This window comes from Rhinatrema bivittatum, chromosome 5 (assembly GCF_901001135.1).
Source record: "Rhinatrema bivittatum chromosome 5, aRhiBiv1.1, whole genome shotgun sequence".
NCBI lineage: Eukaryota > Metazoa > Chordata > Amphibia > Gymnophiona > Rhinatrematidae > Rhinatrema > Rhinatrema bivittatum.
Genome location: NC_042619.1, coordinates 218,497,498 through 218,517,285, shown reverse-complemented (window position 1 = coordinate 218,517,285; position 19,788 = coordinate 218,497,498). Strand labels below are relative to the sequence as shown.

The 19,788-nt window shown below is 46.3% G+C and overlaps 1 protein-coding gene across 6 annotated transcripts in view; it reads left to right on the top strand.

Moving 5' to 3' along the window:
- Positions 1–19,788, top strand: part of SYTL5 (synaptotagmin like 5) — a 186,838-nt gene that overhangs the window by 147,829 nt on the left and 19,221 nt on the right. For all 6 annotated transcript variants that reach the window (XM_029603207.1, XM_029603206.1, XM_029603201.1 and 3 more), the window contains 4 exons: positions 4,570–4,662; positions 9,888–10,066; positions 11,295–11,397; positions 14,172–14,333. In XM_029603207.1, coding sequence (XP_029459067.1) covers positions 4,570–4,662; positions 9,888–10,066; positions 11,295–11,397; positions 14,172–14,333 — 537 coding nt within the window. The remainder of the gene's footprint in view (positions 1–4,569; positions 4,663–9,887; positions 10,067–11,294; positions 11,398–14,171; positions 14,334–19,788) is intronic.

The window sequence follows — 19,788 nt, the reverse complement described above, 5'->3', positions numbered from 1 at the left end:
AGAGAGAGCAATATGAGTGCACTAAGACAGGGTTTCTCGACCCAGCCCTCGGGGCACACCGAGCCGGGCAGGTTTTCAGGATATCCGCAGTGAATATGCATGAAGTAGATTTGCATGCACTGCTTTTATCATGTGCAGATCCATCTCGACTGTGTTCATTATGGATATCTTGAAAACCTGACTGGCTAGTTGCGTCCGGAGGACTGGGTTGAAAAAACCCCTGTGCTAATTTTAAGATGAAATTCCAGATTCTCAGGGACTGGCATCCAAAATATTGTGACCCTGGGAAGAACTATAGATCGCCAGGTCTAGGAAAGAGTGGAGGCCCTGAGATTAGACAGATGTGTAGATTTAGCGCCATTCTTTCTTCTGAATAGGTCTGAATGTGATTGAATCTGCTGTGCATGCACAGCTTTTGTGTTTCTGTTCTTTTGATAATGGCAGGAAGCATACAGGATGCTCACATCCATGATTAGTATTCCTTGAACCAGTCAATAAACCTAGAACTTCCAAAAGCAAGCATGCAAGCTCCTAAGAGGGGTTTTTTGGGGCAGCCGGGGACTTGAGAAGTGCTGACTGAGCAAGCTTTGAGGAGAAACATTTTAATGGGAGCGTGGGAATATCTGGCACAAAAGACTAAAAATCGCCTTATGGATGCAGGAGGCTTGAAAGCGCTACCATTGTGCATTCAGAAAACGCTGCTTCACATGCGCCAAAAGTTGGGGATCCCATTAAAAATCGGGTTAACGTGCCCACACGTGGGAGCAAGGACAGAAGAAACGAAAAGGGCACACCTGATGCATGAGCAAGGAAACGTGGACCGTCCGAAGTGGCACTCATGCATCTCTCCAGGGAGCCAGCTAACTCTTTTAATAACAAAAACAAAAAACAGGCCAAATCTCCTTCCTGGCACCCAGTAGACAAAGAAATACCAGCAACCCAGCAGTCCCAATTCCTCCCCCTCCCATGATCGCTAAAGTAACGTGCCCTGCCTTCCCCGATCCCTCTCCTTATCTGAATCAGTGTTCCTCACCTCATCACTCTGATCCCCCCTCTCAACCGCTTCCACCTGCCCACCCCATGCCTCAAGAAAAGATTCCCCAGCTCCCCTCCCCATGCATAACGAACGCCCATCAGCCCTGATCTACCTTGGCACCAAGGACGCAAATAAACGAGGTCCTCCAGCGCCGGCACTGGTTGGTCAGAGCAGTGCTGGATGCGGTCATTTACGTGGCACCAGAGGAACACTGCAGCACAGGGGAAGGGTGGTTCAGTGGCTGGACTGATTTAGGCCTGCTATTGACTTGCCTAGTTTCGTCTGACCAAATTTATCCAGGGTATGCTGGATATTTATTTATGTGACCCCCCACACACACACACCCCGGCGTGCCTGTCCTGCACAGGTTGGGCCATAAAATAATGTTTAAGCTCTTTGGGACAGGAACCCCCTGGCTAGCTCTTCTCCACGGCTCTTTCCCCAAGGTGTGCATCCCTTTTATAGAGGGAAAGATTCACTTTCAGGACCCAGTGCTGGGGGGAGGGGGCAGTTTTCCTCACTGTGTGTGCAGTGTCCCCCAGTAAACCCACTGGGCTCGCTGGGTTAGTGTCCAAAATAAAATCTTTTTACTGACAAACTCTGATGAATTAGTGGCACAATAAATGTGGCTCCAGCACCCCTGGACTTTCTTGCTCTCGTTACAGTTCTTTTTCTCTGTGTAAGAATAACTTAATCCAGGGTCCAAGAACCAGAGTTCCCAGGTGGGCAGAGTAAGTATCCCTAGGATGGGTGGGAGACCTGTTCCAAGCTGGCAGTTTATATTAAAAAAAACATTTAAATACAGAATCGCGCGCACAGGAGAGTGGCCTGTGCGTGCGCTGGGAGGCAACCAGGCCTTAATGGTAACAGACGGGCTGTCGGTTACATTTATATTCTGCTTTTTGGCAGTTCAAAGCAGATTACATTCAGATACTGTAGGTATTTCCATGGCCCCAGGGGACTTACAGTCTTAACAGGCCAAAGCAGTATGGGCGCATGAAAAACGAGCGCTCGTGATTGAGCGTCCGCTGTCCTAAAATGCACCCATCCACCTCTCCCGGGTGCGCGATGCAGTAGGCTAATGAGCTGCTGAGTTAAACAGGAGGCACTAGGGGAAATTGTGTGCCCCTAGTGCCTCCTCGGCATCAGGCACCCAGGAGAAGAGGCTGTGCATGGGTCAAGAAAAGGACGCTTAGAAACTGAACATGTGTCTTCTGAACCTGACCACCATCAAGATTTTTTTTTTTTTTTTTTTAACATGTTGCTGTTTTCTGTGGTTCCTCCGACTTAATATCGTGACAGTATTTAAGTCTGAGAACCACAGAAAAGCAGTACTTTTTCTGCTTTTCTGTTCAACTTTTGGGGATCCTCAAGACAAAACCAGCTCCGTGGCTGGCGTTGATTTTTTGAGAGTTAAAATGTGCGCATTGGGCGCACAGTTACTTTTTACATTGGGGGTAATAGCTAATGGCCTCATCATTTGCACGCGATGAGCGCTATTAGCAGCACCTTAGTTTGGACGCGCTGATCCTCTTATTGCGTCGGGAGTTATGGACGCGTGTCCACCCGCAGGGTTCCCCTGTGCGCTAGCCTGAGCGCACGATATTGCACCAGCCTTTAAGTTTGTACCTGAGGCAATGGAGGGTGAAGTAACTCGCCCAAGGTCACAAGGAGCGGCAGTGGGATTTGAGCTCTGGCTTCCCTTGTTTGTAGCCCACTGCTCTAACCACTAGGTCAGGGGTGGCCAACTCCAGTCCTCGAGAGCCACAAACAGGCCAGGCTTTCAGGATATCCACCATGAATATGCACGAGATAGATTTTCATACAATGGAGGCAGGGCATGCAAATCTCTCTCATGCATATTCATGGTGGATATCTTGAAAGCCTGGCCTGTTTGTGGCTCTCAAGGACTGGAGTTGGCCACCCCTGCACTAGGTTATTGCATTAACTGTTTGGGGGTTTTTTCCAGCACTTCGGCATGTTCGATCCCTTGTGTCCCAATTATATACAAATATATATATATATATATCTGCTGGGAAAGAGGAAACTGTTACAGAATAAAACATTGCATTTAAGACTCTATTTAGGTGTCTTACACATTTGCCCCCAAGCTGTCAGCTATTTGGAGGGAGCAATGGGTCCCTGAGGACATGTGTGGTAGGGATGTGCATTTGTTCGCGACGAAATTGGAAATAGAGACGATATTTCCTATTTCGTCGCATTTCGGGAGGGCGACAAAACAATAAGAAAACCCACGAAATTTCATGTGGCTTTCTTATCGTACTGAGGGGAGGGGGAGAAAGGGCACATAAAAAAAAACAAACCCCAAACCCTCCCTAACCCTTCAAATTTAATTAATTGCAACCAACCCCCACCTTCCCGACCCCCCACCCAAGACTCACCGAAAGTCCCTGGTCACCGGCCATCCATTGCTCCTACCATGTGACAGAGGCCAGCCAATGGCACTGATAGCCCCTGTCACATGGTAAGGGCAAAGGGCCATCGGCGCCATTTTGATTACTAGCAGCCGATGGCCCGAGAGCGGGAGATCGCTCCCGGGACCCCCGCTGGACTACCAGGGACTTTCGGTAAGTCTGGGGGGGGGCTGTCAGGAGGGTGGGGGGTTGCAATCAATTAAATTTGAAGGGGTGGGTTTGGGTTGGGGTTTTTTTTGGGGGGGTTACAACCCCCTGTCTGCCCCCCCCCCCCCCCGCCGGGTTTCGGGCTTCATTTCAGGGGGCAGACGAAATAAAATCGGCCCGAACCGCGGGAAAACAAAATTTCCTGCGGCGGGCTGATAATGAAGGCCGAACCAAAAGGTTTGGCCGAATCACATCTCTAGTGTGTAGGTGTGGTGCTGGAGTCATGGGAGCCAGTAGAGTGGTGGTGTCGGGGATTAGTGGTTATGTGGTTGGATGCAGGAGTGTGTGAAGAGTGTAGGCATGTGGGAGGTTAGTAGTTGTGTTGGAGGGTGTGGGTGAGTTTAGGAATTTTCTTCCTGCATGCCAAATTTGGTGACTATTTTGGAGAGTTACTGTGGCTACAAACAGACAGATCCCTTCTGTGTAATTCTTTTCAGTATTCCTTATGCTGGAATGCATAAAAACAGCTCACAGGTGCATCGTAATCTGAATTTCATGGTCGTGTGATTTTTGTGTACCAAAAATAAAACAGGTTGAAAAATCCAGAAACCAACTGTGGTAAAGTTGTCCTGAAATGTTCCCGTTCACTGCGATAAGCTTATTGGTCTTATGTAATGCTGCCTTTCCTGTATGCCCATCCCTGGCTTCCACTTTCCATTGCTTTTGGTGGAATGAGGAAATGAGTCACTTCAAGCTACCTTGGCATCCCAAATGTCTGCAAGCAGGTCATTATGTGTGCCCCTACAATCATAGGGTTGGCTGTATTAACAGCCAGACCTTTCAAGGGATGAGTGAGTTTTTACAGACCTGGGCATTTTCTTCTCCATAGAATGGCTATGAATTAAAACCTCTCACCGTTTTTTTTTTTCCTTTTATTTCTTGTCCTTCCAGGACTTCCTGGAGGAAACAGAAGAGGACATTGATGAGCTGATGTTTTCCCACCACTCAAAGAACTCCTCCGGTCTGAGAAGCGGCTTATCCACAGTAAGTTCTGAGAGGGGAATCCAGATGTGCATCTCCCTTCTTTCCCGTTGAATAAAATGGCATCCCGGTCATCAAGATGATATAGAGGCAGAAGTCTGTCACAGCACTAACCGACATCCGGTGAAATTCACCAGAGGGTGGTCTGCATTCCCCTTCGCCCCTGTTGGTCTCTCCCCAGACCGACATTAACACCTCTGTCCCAAAAGGGCCCATTCCATTCTCTCAGATGCCTCCTGTCCCTTCCGGGCAGGGCAGACCCCAGCCTTTCATAGTCTTCTGGCTTGCTTGTCCGATGCCAGCTTCTGATCCACCAGACATTGGCTCCCTGCGGCCGGTGCGAGTCGTGAAGCTGCCAGCCCTGCATCCACCAGAGCCACGTAGCTCACAAGCACACCCAAATGATGCCCAACGCACACACTACTTTTTTTTTTTTTTAGGACTTAAGTGTAAGATAGGTGGAAGATTTTCCATCTGTTTAGATTTTTAGAATGATTTATTTACTCTGCTTTCCCATTGAGGTCTCCCCGACTTACTTTGGACCTAATTGGGATCTGCCTGGCACCAAAACACAATAACAGTTGTCATTCACAATCACCAGGGTTTTTCTTTTTCCTTGGTTAAACCAGTGCCCTCTCCACACACACACACACACACACACCCCTTTCCAACACACACACACACCCCTTTCCAACACACACACACACACCTTTCCATCACACACACACACACCTTTCCATCACACACACACACACACACACACACACACCCCTTTCCAACACACACACACACACACACACACACCCCTTTCCAACACACACACACACACCTTTCCATCACACACACACACCTTTCCATCTGGGATCATGAACCAGAGCTCTCAAGCACCCACAAGACCCCAGCTCAGTCAACGCTATCCCTTCCTGCTTCATGCGAGCTCTCCCCCTGCAGCCCCATCAAAGTACTAGATGTTGTGCATGAGTGTATGGAAGAATTCAGACCCAATATCTCTCTACAGATTTGCAATTTAGATTATTTTTTGAAGGCTATACTGTTTTCCTTGTCTGTTTCAGTGCACAGGTCTGTCTCAGCGGATAGCCAGAGGCAGAACTACTGCTGTGCGGGGTTCTGCTACTCACATGTCTCTGGTTATTGGTTAATGAGCACAGACAAGCACTCTGAGCAGCCCGATACAAACGGGGGAATCTAAGCCTGTTGTTTTAAGATCATGGTGCTGTTCAAGAAGGGAGAATTCAGATCAGCTCACGTAACTCAGAATTACTCAGCAAGGCTTTCCATTTGAGAGGAGAATGGGTCAGGGCAGGTGGACTGGAAGCCGAACTGAGGAGTGTGGGGAAGGGGACGTCGAGACACCTGAATTATTCTGAAGGTCCAAGAGAGAGGGTACCACCTGTATTCCCTTCCCACTAGCCAGACAAATTATCGATTTTGAGTTGGAGCAAAGAAGTTCAGTGTCATTGAGGGGAAAAAAATGCTGTTCCTGTTTGGGGACAGAAGGCAGATTTGTGAAAAGCAATTGCAACAGAACAGTAAAATATACAATAAAACATTATATGCAGTTTTTTTAGTAGTGTAACAGGAAGGTCGCCTACCCTGCTATGGGTGGAGAGGAAACTGGGTTAACCAATCACCTCCCGCCTCCTTGGATAAATTGCCTGTGCCTGTTTTCGATGCACGATTTGTCGTGCTCTAATCATTACATTCTGCTTCGCTTTCCCATTTCAGGGGTTACTGGGAATCCAGTAACATTCATAGCAACTTGGAGCCTGCTAATTACTGAGCTAATGATGGCCTGCTAAGATAATCACACATCCAGTTGTACAGAAGTGCAGAAGGAAGCTAATTAAATGATGATGTTATGAAAGGCAGGGATGTGATGTGCAATCTGAATAGCTAACAGAAAGGCACTGTGCAGAAGCAAAAACGTGGTTGGCTCCGCGCCGGTGCCATGCAGAAGGACTGAAGTTTGATTCCTCGGTCTGATCTGCTGCTGCCAGGCTCATGGGAGGCTGCGGGGGAGGAAACGTTCACAGCCCCCCTAGGGGGGGAGGGGTGGGAATCACGGTGATGACCTCTAGTAACCTGCTTCAGAGCTACCGGGAGTATTACTTGGAGGTAGGGGATACTTGAAAGTGAAGGAGAAGGGGAGAAGTTCTCTTAGCTGTGACATGGACGACACTTCCTTTTTATGTCCGGCCTTGTCACAGAGACCACATCCGAATCACATGTGGGCCGGTCATGCCGCCATTACTGGGGTGTGTTGGAGGCCATAGATTGTTAAGGCACCTGTAGAAATTTAAATTAAAGAAAGCACAAATGTTAGGAGGCTTGCTAAAAGCTCAGCCTGTGAGTTTGCGATGGGATTCGAACCTGGGTCTCCAGATTTTAGTGCTCTTCTGCTATAACCTTCGGTGTCGGAGGTAGCACACTTCAAATTATACTCCTCTGGAGCCGGGCGGGTTATGTATAAGCAGTTGCGTGCCCATTTGTTGGCTGGAAAACCTGGCCTCCAGGGTTACTAAGTGCAGGATGAAATAATTTCACGCAGGCTTTGTAACCCCGTTATCTTAACTTCAGCATCTGGAAAATAATGACAAAAAAAATACTAATTCCAGCGAAGGGCATCCCATCCACTACTGAATTTTTCATCATGATGACGTTTCTCAGAGCAGGTATCATTTAATCCCAGAGAAAGACATTTCATAACGTGAATAGATAGAAAAGGCAAAGGAAGAACAGGGAAGAAATCCAGTTTTATTTAGGTTCTGGAAATGCATCATATGAGCTTTACTCTCTCAAGGGGTCCTAGTGATTGAGTGCATTAATAAATAAATAAAGACAAAACAAGAGACTCAGGTCTGAGGTGCATCTCTGTGCTCTGAGATCTTCTCTAGCTTTCCACTGCCTTTCTGGCTTCCTCTGCTGCTCTCTCTAACGCCCTTTCCTCTTGACCTTTGTGCTGCCCTCTTCCAAGAATGGCCAGACAGGCTCTGACAGGAAATGGACCTGCTTAAATGTGCCTGACGCAGACGCTGACACTGTGAGTTCCCTTACTTTCTCTCTATTGCTTCCCAGACATTTTTCTTTCTCTTTGCACCTTTTTATATCTGTTTATGGAGGGGGGGGGGTTTATTTTTAGAAAAACTGAAAGAAATGAGCGTTATCTGAGTTTTTGCCCTTTAATAATTCATTTGGCTGCAATTGGAGGAGCCGACCTGGTCTTGGAGGAAGCTGAAGTGTTTATGGGTTGTAATAGGTTTTAGTGGGGGATTCCCATGGAACTCGTGCATCATCAACTTTGGATAAGTGACATCCTGGGCTTAGGGGGAGGGTATTGCAACCTGCAGAGGAACAACTGGTATGAAAAACATTTGTCCCAAACTCATAAAATGGGCAACCCGACCTTTTAAAGCAAAGGTTCTCAAACCGATGTGCCATCAGATATGCCACAAAGTATTGGCCTCCTTGGGGAGAGAAGACTGGAGAAGGAGGGTCACAGCCACCGTGGTCGGCAGCAAAATCTTCTTCTTTTCCTTTAGCCTCCCACATCTCCTGCAGGTGGCCTCCTGCCAGCAGGAGGTGAATGGTGGGCAGCGTTTCTTACCAGCTGCTGCCACCTCTTCCTCTGCCAGCTTCCTGCTGAGGTTGGATCCACTCGGGGCTGGCGGGACTCACGAGACAATGGGCCCCACATGGTTCTGACTTCAGTGGGAAGCCAGCAGGGGAGGAGGCAGGCAAGGAGCTCTACTCGCCAGATGGCGATGATCCCAAAGCAGGAGGGGAAGGTGGTGATGCCAGGGGCTGGGGGGAGGGGGGGAGAGAAGGTGGTGATGCCAGAGGAGTAGGGGGAGGAAGGACAGGGAAAGGTGGTAATGCCAGTGGAAGGAGGCAAGGGATGGTGATAACAGTGGGATTGAGGGGGGGGGAGGAAGGAAAGGGATGGTGGTGATGCCAAGAGGTGGGATTTGATGAGATGGGGGAGAGAAGAAGGGAAAGGATGGGAGGAGAGGAAGGGAATGTGGTGATGCCAGTGGGTGAGGATGGAAGGGAAGGAGATGGGGTGAAGAAAAGCATGGAAAGGGAAGGGATGTGATAAAGCCAAGGGTGTGAGGAATGTGGTGATGCCAGATGATTGGGTGGGGAGGAGGGGAATGTAGTATTACTAGGGGATGTACAGGAGTTAGAGAAGGTGATGATGATGTTGGGGTGGTTGGGAAGGGACAGTGTTGCGGTTGTGGGGGAAGGGAAGACGATGATGACAGGGTGTGGAGGGGGGGAGGGAAGGGAAGGGATGGTGTGCTGCGACAAAGGGATCCCAGTGCTGGGTGTGCCACTGCAGGAAAATGTTTGGGAGCTGCTACTTTAAAGAAATGAGGACTGGGTGTCCTTCAGGAACACTGCAAACATCCTGCCATGTTTGCATAAGAGTTTGCTACCTACACATAACTGGTCATAGTCTGCTTAAGAGCAGGAAGGCCTGGTCATCTTTAAGTCATGTTATAGCTGTGCTGCTTTATAAATGTTTGTTCTCACTTGGTTTCCTAAGTTGTAAATGGGGGTTATTGATGGATGGTGAATATCCCCCCAGTGATGCCTTAGAATAAACCCAGTGCTCCTCTCATGTTGGTGGGAGAAAGCGACAGTGCCTGCACACGAGCATGACCTCTGGTGCATGTGCTGTTGATGCAGGGAATTTGGTGTCACACACACATGGATAACAGAGAGCCATCCACTTATGTGGCAACATAGAAGCCTTTACCACTGGTGTATTATATGAACTCTTAGCTGTGCTGCTGTTTGGCAGCTGCAGTTTTGGTAGATCAATTCATGGAGAGAGAGGACCGGAATGAATACCAATAGGTCGTCTACCTCCAGGCAGGATGCATCTACACTGGTCCCAAACAAATGTGTGTTTGATCTGCTCTTGAAATCCTGCAACGATAGTGATCCCAATACCTCCCTCAGTAATGTGTTCCAGTGCCTTCCACAGTTTGAAAACGCTTCCTAATGTCAGTCTCCAGCTTCTGTGTAACCCCCTTTGCATGCCTTGCCGGCCCTATTCTCTGAAATCCATTGCCATCGCTGTGAGATTGATCCTTGCTTCCCCCTGCCCAAGAGGGCCAGTCCCTGCCTGGCTTTTAATAGCGTGAAGGAGTAGTTCTCCACAGAGGTGCGCCATAAAACACTTCTTGCATCGCTTGTTCCAGACGAGCCTGAACAGTATGATGAGTGTCTACAGTGAAACTGGGGACTACGGCAACGTGAAGGTCAGCGGGGAAATCCTCCTGAACATCAACTACAGCTACAAAACTGGCGCTCTTAATGTCTTGGTGAAGAGCTGCAAGAACCTGGCAGTAGCTGATGAAAAGAAGCAACGAACAGATCCGTAAGCAGAGAAAGTTACTTCTCTCTTTACCATTACGTAGCAGAAATAGTTTGTGGTGTTACATCCAAGCCTGCAGAGCTTCCTGGTAGAATGTGACATCATAAAGCACTTTACTGTGAAGTCATAGTGAGTGGCCATGAGGATAGGAATTGCAAATAATTCAGCTGGTGGTCTGTTATTGTATATTTTCCCATCTGTGGTCTCTGTAACTACCAGATGTAAGCCTTTATTTAGGTGATCATTAAATAAGCAAGCAGGCCTTACCAGTGGCCTGTGACCTTCCTCAGTCTGACCACAGTGGCCTGAAACAGCAGCATCACATTAGGTCTGCAGTTAGCACCATTCAAGATAAAATGCTCTGCAGATGTGTGACATAAGCAGTGAGACCCTGTCCACATCTAGCCTCTCTCCTCACTTATAAACGATTAGTGGAAATAAAATGTCTGTCTAATGGACAGCCGTGATTTATGCTAGATGGGTGGGTAACATTGGTATGAGGTGTGGCCATATCTGAAAACTGGGAGGAATGGAAGTCGCAGATGTCATGGCTGCCACATGTGAAACTGACGTGCCCAACCCCCTCCCTTGGTCCTTGGCTTTCTGAATGGTGCAGATTTAGCCTGACTAACTGGATGTTTTTGGTAGCTGAAGTGTAAATGTTTGTTGGAGTTATACCCTAGATCAGTATCTCTCAGCCCAGTCCTTGGGGGGGGGGGACGACACACCCAGCCAGTGGCGGTTTTCTGGGTGCGTACAATGAATGTGCATGAGATGGATTTGCATTCATCTCAAGTGTATTCTTTGTGGACATCCTTAAAATTAAGCTGAGATGTGTCCTGAGGACTGGGTTGAGAACCCTTGCACTAGATACACAGGATCTGCCCATCTACGGCATTCTGCGGTTGAGTATTGGCAGCAGGAAGCAAAGGGGACAGACAACCCCCAAACTCCAGAAGGAGTAAAAACAAAGAAGGAAAAGTTAAGGGGTAAACACAATAGATAAAACTGAGCAGTGGGATTTTATTTCACAGTTTATTCATGGTAAGGGGGCAGGGGTGTGGTCTCAGCTTTTCATCGTTGTGTAGTGCCTGCCACACCCCTTCCCCTGTCAGCACTGCTAATATCCTCAGTAGGCATACAGCTGGTAAATTTAGCAACTTCTGAGCTGATTGTTGGATGCAAAGTCAGAACCTGTGCTTGGGTGACCTGGTGAGTTTTGTATCCGCAGGTACGTGAAGGCCTACCTCCTACCAGACAGGTCCCGCCAGAGCAAACGCAAAACCAAAATAAAGGCCAACAGCACCAATCCAGAGTTCAACGAACTGTTAAAGGTGAGATAAGGACACCATTTTATTAGGAGCCCTACTCTCCAGGAAACAGGCCAGCAGCAGCAGCTTCTGTTTTGCCTTTTGTCTGACCGCCTTGGTTTTTTTTAATGTATTCATAGGTATCTGATTGTGTATGCATAATACCCACAAGCCTTTGCAGCCATTTCCTTTCCCTATCCAAGCAGAAACGAGTGAGAAATACACCTAAAACCTTTGAAGTACTTCTTTACAAGTTGTGGTGAAGGGATGGGTGATTCCCCATGATACACGGGGGCTGCTGCTCAGGGGCCTCCCCTAGGAAAAGCTGGGGCCCGATCCTCGCCGCGGGTTTCTGTGCATCCAGCTGCCGAAGGAAGAGGAGAACCCGAGCACCGGACTTCATAGTAGCAGCAAGAGAGCATCACGCCAACTTTGGGCTTGCGCTAGGGAGAGGGCACGAAAGAGAGATTGAGAAGTGTTTGCAGACGCGTGCCGTGACTCCCTCCTGGAAACGACGCAGAGTGAACAGAACTACCGGACAGGGAAGAGAGAATAAAAATTCTGCATACAGGGGTGGGTGGCTGGGTGAGGGGAGTACTAGAGTACTTTCTACCCTGCTGTCTTTGCACCCGTTTGCTTGCTTTTACTTAGAAAATTATCACAGGGAAAAAGCACCCACAGGGATTTGCCTCTGCTTTTCTCTCTGTAGATATTCTACCCCCCCCCCCCCCCCCAGCAAAACTGCGCACCAAATTTTGAAAATCCCAAACCACGCACAATTTTCTGCCCACCCTGGGAATGCTGCCGGTGCTGCAAAGCAGATAAAATAATATGGGTGGTGGAACTAGGTAGTACGTTTTACCCAGGTAGAGAGTGGGAGATTGTCAGACTGATGATTTAAAATGCTTCAAAATCCCTTTCAAAATTCCTGTCTTGCTGCCCCCAATAGCAGTCAAAAACTGAGCAGATGACAAATTCCAAAACCAGAAGTCAAGATGAGATTTTAGTAAGCAACATTAAAGCAGCTTCTGCTCTTTTCACTCACGTAGCCCGTGAACGGCGTTCCCATTTATAACCACCATTCCTCCCCCTTTACATGGTTTTTGTATTCAGAATTTGATTCTTGCTAAATAACTCCCCTCCCCCCCTTATTTTACAGTATTATTTCTGGAGTACCATCGCTCCCCGAGCCTCCTTTGCTAGGCCCTGCCTTCTCCCTGCCTCCGCAGCATTGCTTCGCTCTGCTCTCTTCCCACTCCCTTTGTGCTGGCTCCCGTTAGTGCACTTAAGAACTGCTGTGCTTAATGTTCCATGGCAGATTTTGTAGGCGCTTAATTAGCACCATTCTCCTGAGGCCCGCTGCGTCTCTCATGCTCTGTAATTCCTTTACATTGTTGTCCCTCCTTTCTCCTGGAAGCACTCCATGAAGGGTCGTGGGGGTGAGGAAGAGGTGGCTTGATGGGTTCCAGCCGTGGCCCTATTGTCCTCGGGGGGGGGGGGGGGGGGTCCCGTTGTTTCCCAAATGTTCTCGGCGCTCTCCTCTGCTAATTTCCAGCCTCCGCGTGACTCGGTTGTCCTGAAGCTCTTAAGCAGGTGCCCAGCAGAATTCTAATCCTCCTTCGGGGGGGGGGGTTAATTTGGGGGGGGGGGGGTTGCCAACAGTGTTAGTACCTTACTGTACAATTGTTATGTCTTTAAAAGTGAGATTTACCTGTAGAGGCTTTGCATCCTGGCTTACTCAAAAGTCAAATCGAAATGCGACCCAGGAAGGAACAGCACCCAAAATTCAGATCTCTGTGCTCACAGGAGGTGAAAAAACAAAAACCTTGGAATTAAGGGTTTTATGGATGGATGCTTCCTCCCATACTCTAACCCTCTCTGCCAGGTCTGTCAGGAAGCTGCCGGCTCTTAAGGAAGAGTGGGAGAGGTTCTCCCATGGAGAGGGAGCAGCTGTTCTCTGGTTGAGCACCACGCACCAGATTTTGTGGCAATACCTTTTTAGGGAGCAGTATTCAACTTTTTATGTGGGTAAACGCAGTTTGAAATTGTTCTTCTCCCCCCCCCAACCCCCATGCAGGTAAACGTATGTGCGCTGTTATCTGCAGAAAAATGAATGGGGTTAGGTCGGGGAGGGAACATGCCTGCATTGTGCTCACCGTCCGCATTTGCAAAGACAAACTCTGCGGGCAGCATCAGATTGCCCTCTTAATTTAATAGCGGTATCCGCCTTCCGGTGGTATATAATTATATATTTTAGATCCCTATCCCCGTGAGCAAGCAGAATTTCAGCCCGGCCAACTTTTTTTAATTGAGTCGCCTGGTAGAGGCTTTGTTGGCTTGCAGACGAGCATCACGCACGCACACACAGTAAGCACAACCCGTTTAAAATACGTAAGGCCTGGCCAATTCCGCATTTGTGTGTAGGCAGAGCATCCGAGACATCTATCTGGCTTAGACCTTAAAAGAGAACCCAAAGATGGTAAAATTCAGAGGAGCGGCAGTGATAAAGCCTTTCATACAAAATGCTGACCCCCAGCCACTGAAATTCAGATCTGAAAGAAAACAAAAAAAGGGAAATGCATTTCCTTAATCCTGAGACTGTACTAGAAGTAAAATGCAGATGGAAAAATGCAGAGTAAACCCCACCAAAGTATATGAAGGACCTTATGAGCAATGTCCATGACAACAGAATAATTCTTGCTGGCTGCCTGCGTATTCTTGCACGGCTCACACGTGGAACGCCTTCTTAGCCCTTTGACACTTAAACTGACCTCCGTTCTCTCTTCTTCTTTTGCTAGTATGTCATCAGCCACACGCAGCTGGAGACCCGGACCCTGCAGCTCTCAGTCTGGCATAACGACAGGTTTGGGCGTAACAGCTTTCTAGGAGAGGTGGAGATTCCCCTGGATTCCTGGGACTTTGAAAATCAGGAGGATGAATGGTTCGTGCTGCAGCCCAAGGTGGGATTTCACAGCTAGCTTGGGTGGGGGGCCAAGGAAGGAGGGTGGGGAGGGGAAGCTGGGCTTGTGCATCCCAGTGCCTGCGGGAGTGCAGCAGTGCCACCTCTGTGACGTGCTGAAATGCCGCTTTGATTAGTTTATGGGTCTTGGTTTAATGCACGAAGAAATATTAACCCGATATCTTATGTAAATTCCACACCCCTTTCCCCCCTCCCCCACCTGCAAACATTTGCTGCCACCTCGTGCCCCAGAGGTGGCTACACTTTCAGTCCTATTTTTTTTTTTTTTTTTATTTCAAAGCATCGTTCGAAAGCCTGCATGTATTGAAGCTTGTTATTTAATTAATAGCATGGACATAGGCTCATAATTTTGAGATTAGGAGATCAGATGTCTGTTCCTTGTGTCTAAGCCAATCAATGGTTATTTATAAGGAGCACTGGACAATGTGCCACCTAATGCCTATAGCCTAGCCCAGGAGATAGCAACTATAAAATCTCTCTCTTCAGGGACACCTGTATGTATAACTCTATACCCTGGTTAACCCTGTCAGTGCCAACATCTCCTTCCTGATGATGTACTTCTGAGATTGCCTGACTATAGAGAGGGGGGCCAATTTTGAATAGCTTGGGTAGTTGCAAAGTACGTGGATACTTTTTACTAAGTGTGCTTTGTAGCTAATTGATTTTTTTTTAATTGAAAGTTTTATTAAGTACACAGATATATCATTGAACAGTTGCATAAACATATACATGAATATACCATAATCCCAATAATGGTACAACTCCACAAGAATAAGCAAAGGGATACCCGGCCTGCTATTCATCATTTCCAATCCTCCCCCCCCCCCCCCCCCCCCCCCCCCACATAATTATCCCATACTCCAATACCTCTCAATTGAAGCACCCCCCCCCCCCCCCAATGATCACCTATCTCTCCAATCCTTGTCGTCATTCTACCAAAGACATAGTTTCTCAATCCCCCACCCTCTCACACTTAGTAGATTGTTTCCTCTTGACTGCAAGAAGTTTGTTCATATAATACACCGTATCCAATTTCCGGATGACTCCCTGCATTGAAAGGGCCTCAGGCTTTCTCCAGTAGTAAGCTATTTCTACCCTTGCTGCTAAAGCCACTTGCTGAGATAGTAACCAGACATTATTACTCTCTTCCAAGACTGGTATGTTCAAAAGGAAAAACAGTGGGTCTTATGGGAATCGATTTCCCCATTATTTTGTTAAGTAATCGCACAAGTTCGTCCCAAAAGAGAACTATCTTCAGGCATTCCCTTGACACATGTATGAAAGTTCCTTGCAACCCACATTCTCTCCAACACTTGTCACTCAGTCTAGGGTAAAAGGAATGTAGCTTAACAGGGGTTAATTGCTAGTGATATAGTACCTTGTAGCTGCTTTGAACAACTGAAGCCAAAATGGAACTTCTTCTAGTATTTAGAAAGCACAGATCCCAAGTTTTCCCCCAGTGATTTTATCCAAATCTTTTTCCCACGCAGCAGTATGTGCCGGAATAGATTAAATTTCACCATTTAGCAGCCCATAAATTCTAGATATCCCTTTAGTCACCCGTTTTGCCTTGTCACAATAGCCTTCAAAAAGAGGCTTCAAGGCTTCAATCACATCCCTTTGATTCATAAAGTGACTCTCTTGAAGGTAGAAATAGTAATTTGTTGATGAAAGACCAAAAACATGTCTTGTCGCCAAAAAGTCTGACACCCTGTTTACCATCCCACACCTGCTCTAACCTGCTGCACCCCTTCTCCTTCCAAGTTTTTTAAGTAGCAGATATCCAATCTGGAGAAAATTGTTTGTTGAAATAGATGCTCTATGAAAATAATTTTTATCCTTCACTAAACACACCTTCCACCTATCCCAAATTTTGAGCAGTAGAGCAATACTCGGCGACACAACTCCAGGTAGCATTCTCACCTTCTCAGGGAGCCAAACTAATACAAGCCAGTAGTAAACAGGGTACTCCTAACCCCACTCTATTTTTAGGCAAATATATCACTTTACTACCCATCCTCAGAGGAGGTCTCTTCCAAATGAAGCAAAATAGTTTGTGTTGCCCTAGAGCAAAGCAAGCTTCTGAGATAAACGAAGAATTTGAAAGAGATAGCTCAACCTAGGTAATATATTCATTTTTATGGCAGCTGTACTGCCCACCCAGGACCGTTCACACCAATCCCACTTCTGAAGGTTACGCTCTATTTTCTTCCATAGATAATCATAATTCAAATTAAACAACCCCCTCTAAATTAGGACCTAGTTTTACCCCTAAATATTTCACTTCTGATTTTACTTTTTTAAATGGAAACCTCTTTTAAATAATTCCCACTTGCGTCTCTTAATTATTTATTTATTTGTTTATTTATTTATTTATTTAAAAATTCTTATATACTGCTTATACAATTGGTTAATTGATCTATGCGGTTGAAACATACATAAAATTCAAAATAAAACCAATTAAATAAAAGACGGAAACAACAATAAATAGGCAGATTATATAGTTAAAAACATATAGGGTACATAAAATCAGCCTTAAAATTAAGGTATTCTGGTAATAATAAAAGGGAAATGTTCAGCAGTTTTGATTTATCCACATTTAATTTATAACCCGAAACCCCACTAAAACTCACCATCATTAAAGATAGTACTGATTCCTCTGGGTTTACTACTGTAAAAAAACAGATCAGCCGCAAACATAGTTTATATTCCTGATCCCCTACTCTAATCCCCTGAATTTCTTGCACCCTTCTTATTCTAGCTGCTAATGGCTCCAAATAAAGTCTGAATAGTAAGGGGAAAAGTAGACAACCCTCTCTCACGTACCTCTCTATCTGAAACACCTTTGAAAACCCCCATTCACTTTTATACAAGCACTTGGGTTAGAGTAAAGTTTCCTAACCCATTTAGAAAAATGTCATCCCAATCCTACTTTTTCCAGGATCAAAAATAAGTACTCCCAATAAACCATATGGAACGCTTTTTCTGCATCCACTGTAGGCAAAGCCAGGCGTATATTTTTATATTGAGCCCACCACATGGAATTTATCACCCTCCACAATTATCAGAAGCCAGCCTCCCTGGAATGAACCCTGTTTTGATTCAGATGGATAAAGTCCGGAGTAACCCCTCCCAATCTTGTAGCTGAGATGTTTGCCAGTCCAAGTTAAGTCCAAGTTAATAAAATAGGTCTAAAAAACCCCACAAATTGTTGCATCCCTCCCCGGATTTGCTAACATTGCAATTTTAGCATTCTCTGCTATTACCATCCAGGAGCAATGCATTGAATGCCACTGCCAATGGAGCAGAAACCACTGAGCTCATCTTCCTATAGAACCCCGCCGAGAAGCCATCTATTCCCGGGACTTGCCTAATTTTAACTCCTTAATCACCTGTTCTATTTCAGACACTGAGATCTCTTTATTTAGGCGATCCTGCTGCACACCCGACACTCTTGGAAGTTCTATTCCTTATAAAAACTCCTCTATACTCTCTTGTTTAATGTCCCTCTGCCTAGAATATAATTCTTGCTAAAACTGCGTGAAGCATGTATTTATACCCTCATTGTCTAAGATCAACCCCCAGTTTTATCTTTAATTTTCAAGACCTGATTTTGTCTCCCTCAATTTAAGCTTCCTTGCCAAAACCCGACTTGCCTTGTTCCCTCCCCCCAAAAAAAAACCATTTGTGCTTTACTTTGTCCATGTGAAAGATAATCTCTTCCATTCTAGATTTTTTAATTCCATTCTTAACACTTCCAGCTCAGAGCCTATATTCTGTTTGGCAAATCTTTTATGTTGTAATTCCAGTTTGCCAATTTTTCTACATGAGCTCCAGCCTCTTCCTTTCGCTCTCCCTTTTCAGAAAGGATGCCCTTGAAATTAACTACCACCTTTAAACAACCTCGAAGCCATCTCCCCATTCTCATTTTCTTTGAGGTAATCTTGAATCTCCAATTGCAATTGTCCGCAGTACTTAGAATCATCTAGAATACTCTCATTAAGTCTCCAGTGTTTATTTCCTACTTGCCCCCCCTAATCCTTTCATTGAGATACAGACTGAGGCATGGTCTGACCATGTTATTGGCCCTAACTCTGCATCTCTTACCTTGTTCATTAAAGCTTTGTCTATTAAAAAATAATCTATTCTTGAATATATCTGGTGGGCTTTAGAAAAAGAAGTGTTATTTCGTTTGGTAGGGTGCTTCAGGCGCCAGCTTCTATCAACCTCTAGTCCGCCATAAGCTCTTTCAACTTTCTCCTACTGAATTTAGAAGCCACCGTATTTCCACCACTATTATCCAAAAAAGGATACCTTGTGAGATTACAGTCTCCCCCCCCCCCCCCTCTATGATGATACTCCCCTCTTCCTACTGCTGTAAAGTCTGAGACAAATCCTCCAAAAACACTTCCTGCACAGTGTTGGGACAATGAAGATTCTCCAATGTGTAAGGGAAAATTGGTTCTTACCTGCTATTTTTCGTTCATAGAATACCATGGATCAGTCCAGACTCCTGGGATTATGCCTCCTTTCCAGAAGATGTAAACAGAGAAAGTTTCACTGGCACTGCCATCTGCAATCCTTCAGTATTAACCTGTACCTAAGCCAAGAATATCTCTATAACAACCTGAACTCAAATGACTTTCCATAAAAGAGCAAGGGGAAAAGAGGTTAAACCCCAACAAAAAAATGTACATTCAAAAAGCTCCAAACCAGGAGAACAAACTTGAAATCTTAATTAGCTCTCCATCCTAAAGAAACCAGAATCAAGTCAGAAATACAAGCAAACTCTCCCCCACACAGGGCAGGACTCTAGACTGATCTGTGGTATTCCAGGAACGAATATTAGCAGGTAAGAACCAATTTTCCTTTCCTGTTCATACCCAGATCAGTCCAGACTCCTGGGATGTACTCAAATTTCCCTAATTAGGGTGGGGCTGTGAGAGTCCCACTGAAAGAACATTCTCACCAAAGCCCATGATCTCTGGGGCTTGGTCATCCAACTGAAAATGTCTGGTGAAAGTGTGCAATGACTTCCAAGTAACCGCCTGACAAATTTCTTGTGGCGACACCAACTGACACTCGGTCCAAGAAGTCTCCTGAGGCTGAACTGAGTGCTCCCTCAAACCCTCCGGAACCGGACGCCCCTTACAGATATAAGCCGAGCTTATTGCCTTTTTCAACCATCTTGCTATCATGTACTTTGAAGCCTTCTGACCCTTCCTAGGACCACTCCAAAACACAAAGAGATGGTCAGACACCCTGAAGATATTGGTGACTGAGGTAACACAACAAGGCCCACTTCACATCCAAACATCGTAGGTCTTTAGCTTGAGGAGCTGACGCGTCCAAATCTGGAAAGACCGGAAGTTCCACAATCTGGTTCAAATAAAATGCTGACACAACCTTCGGGAGAAAGGAGGGCACCATCCACA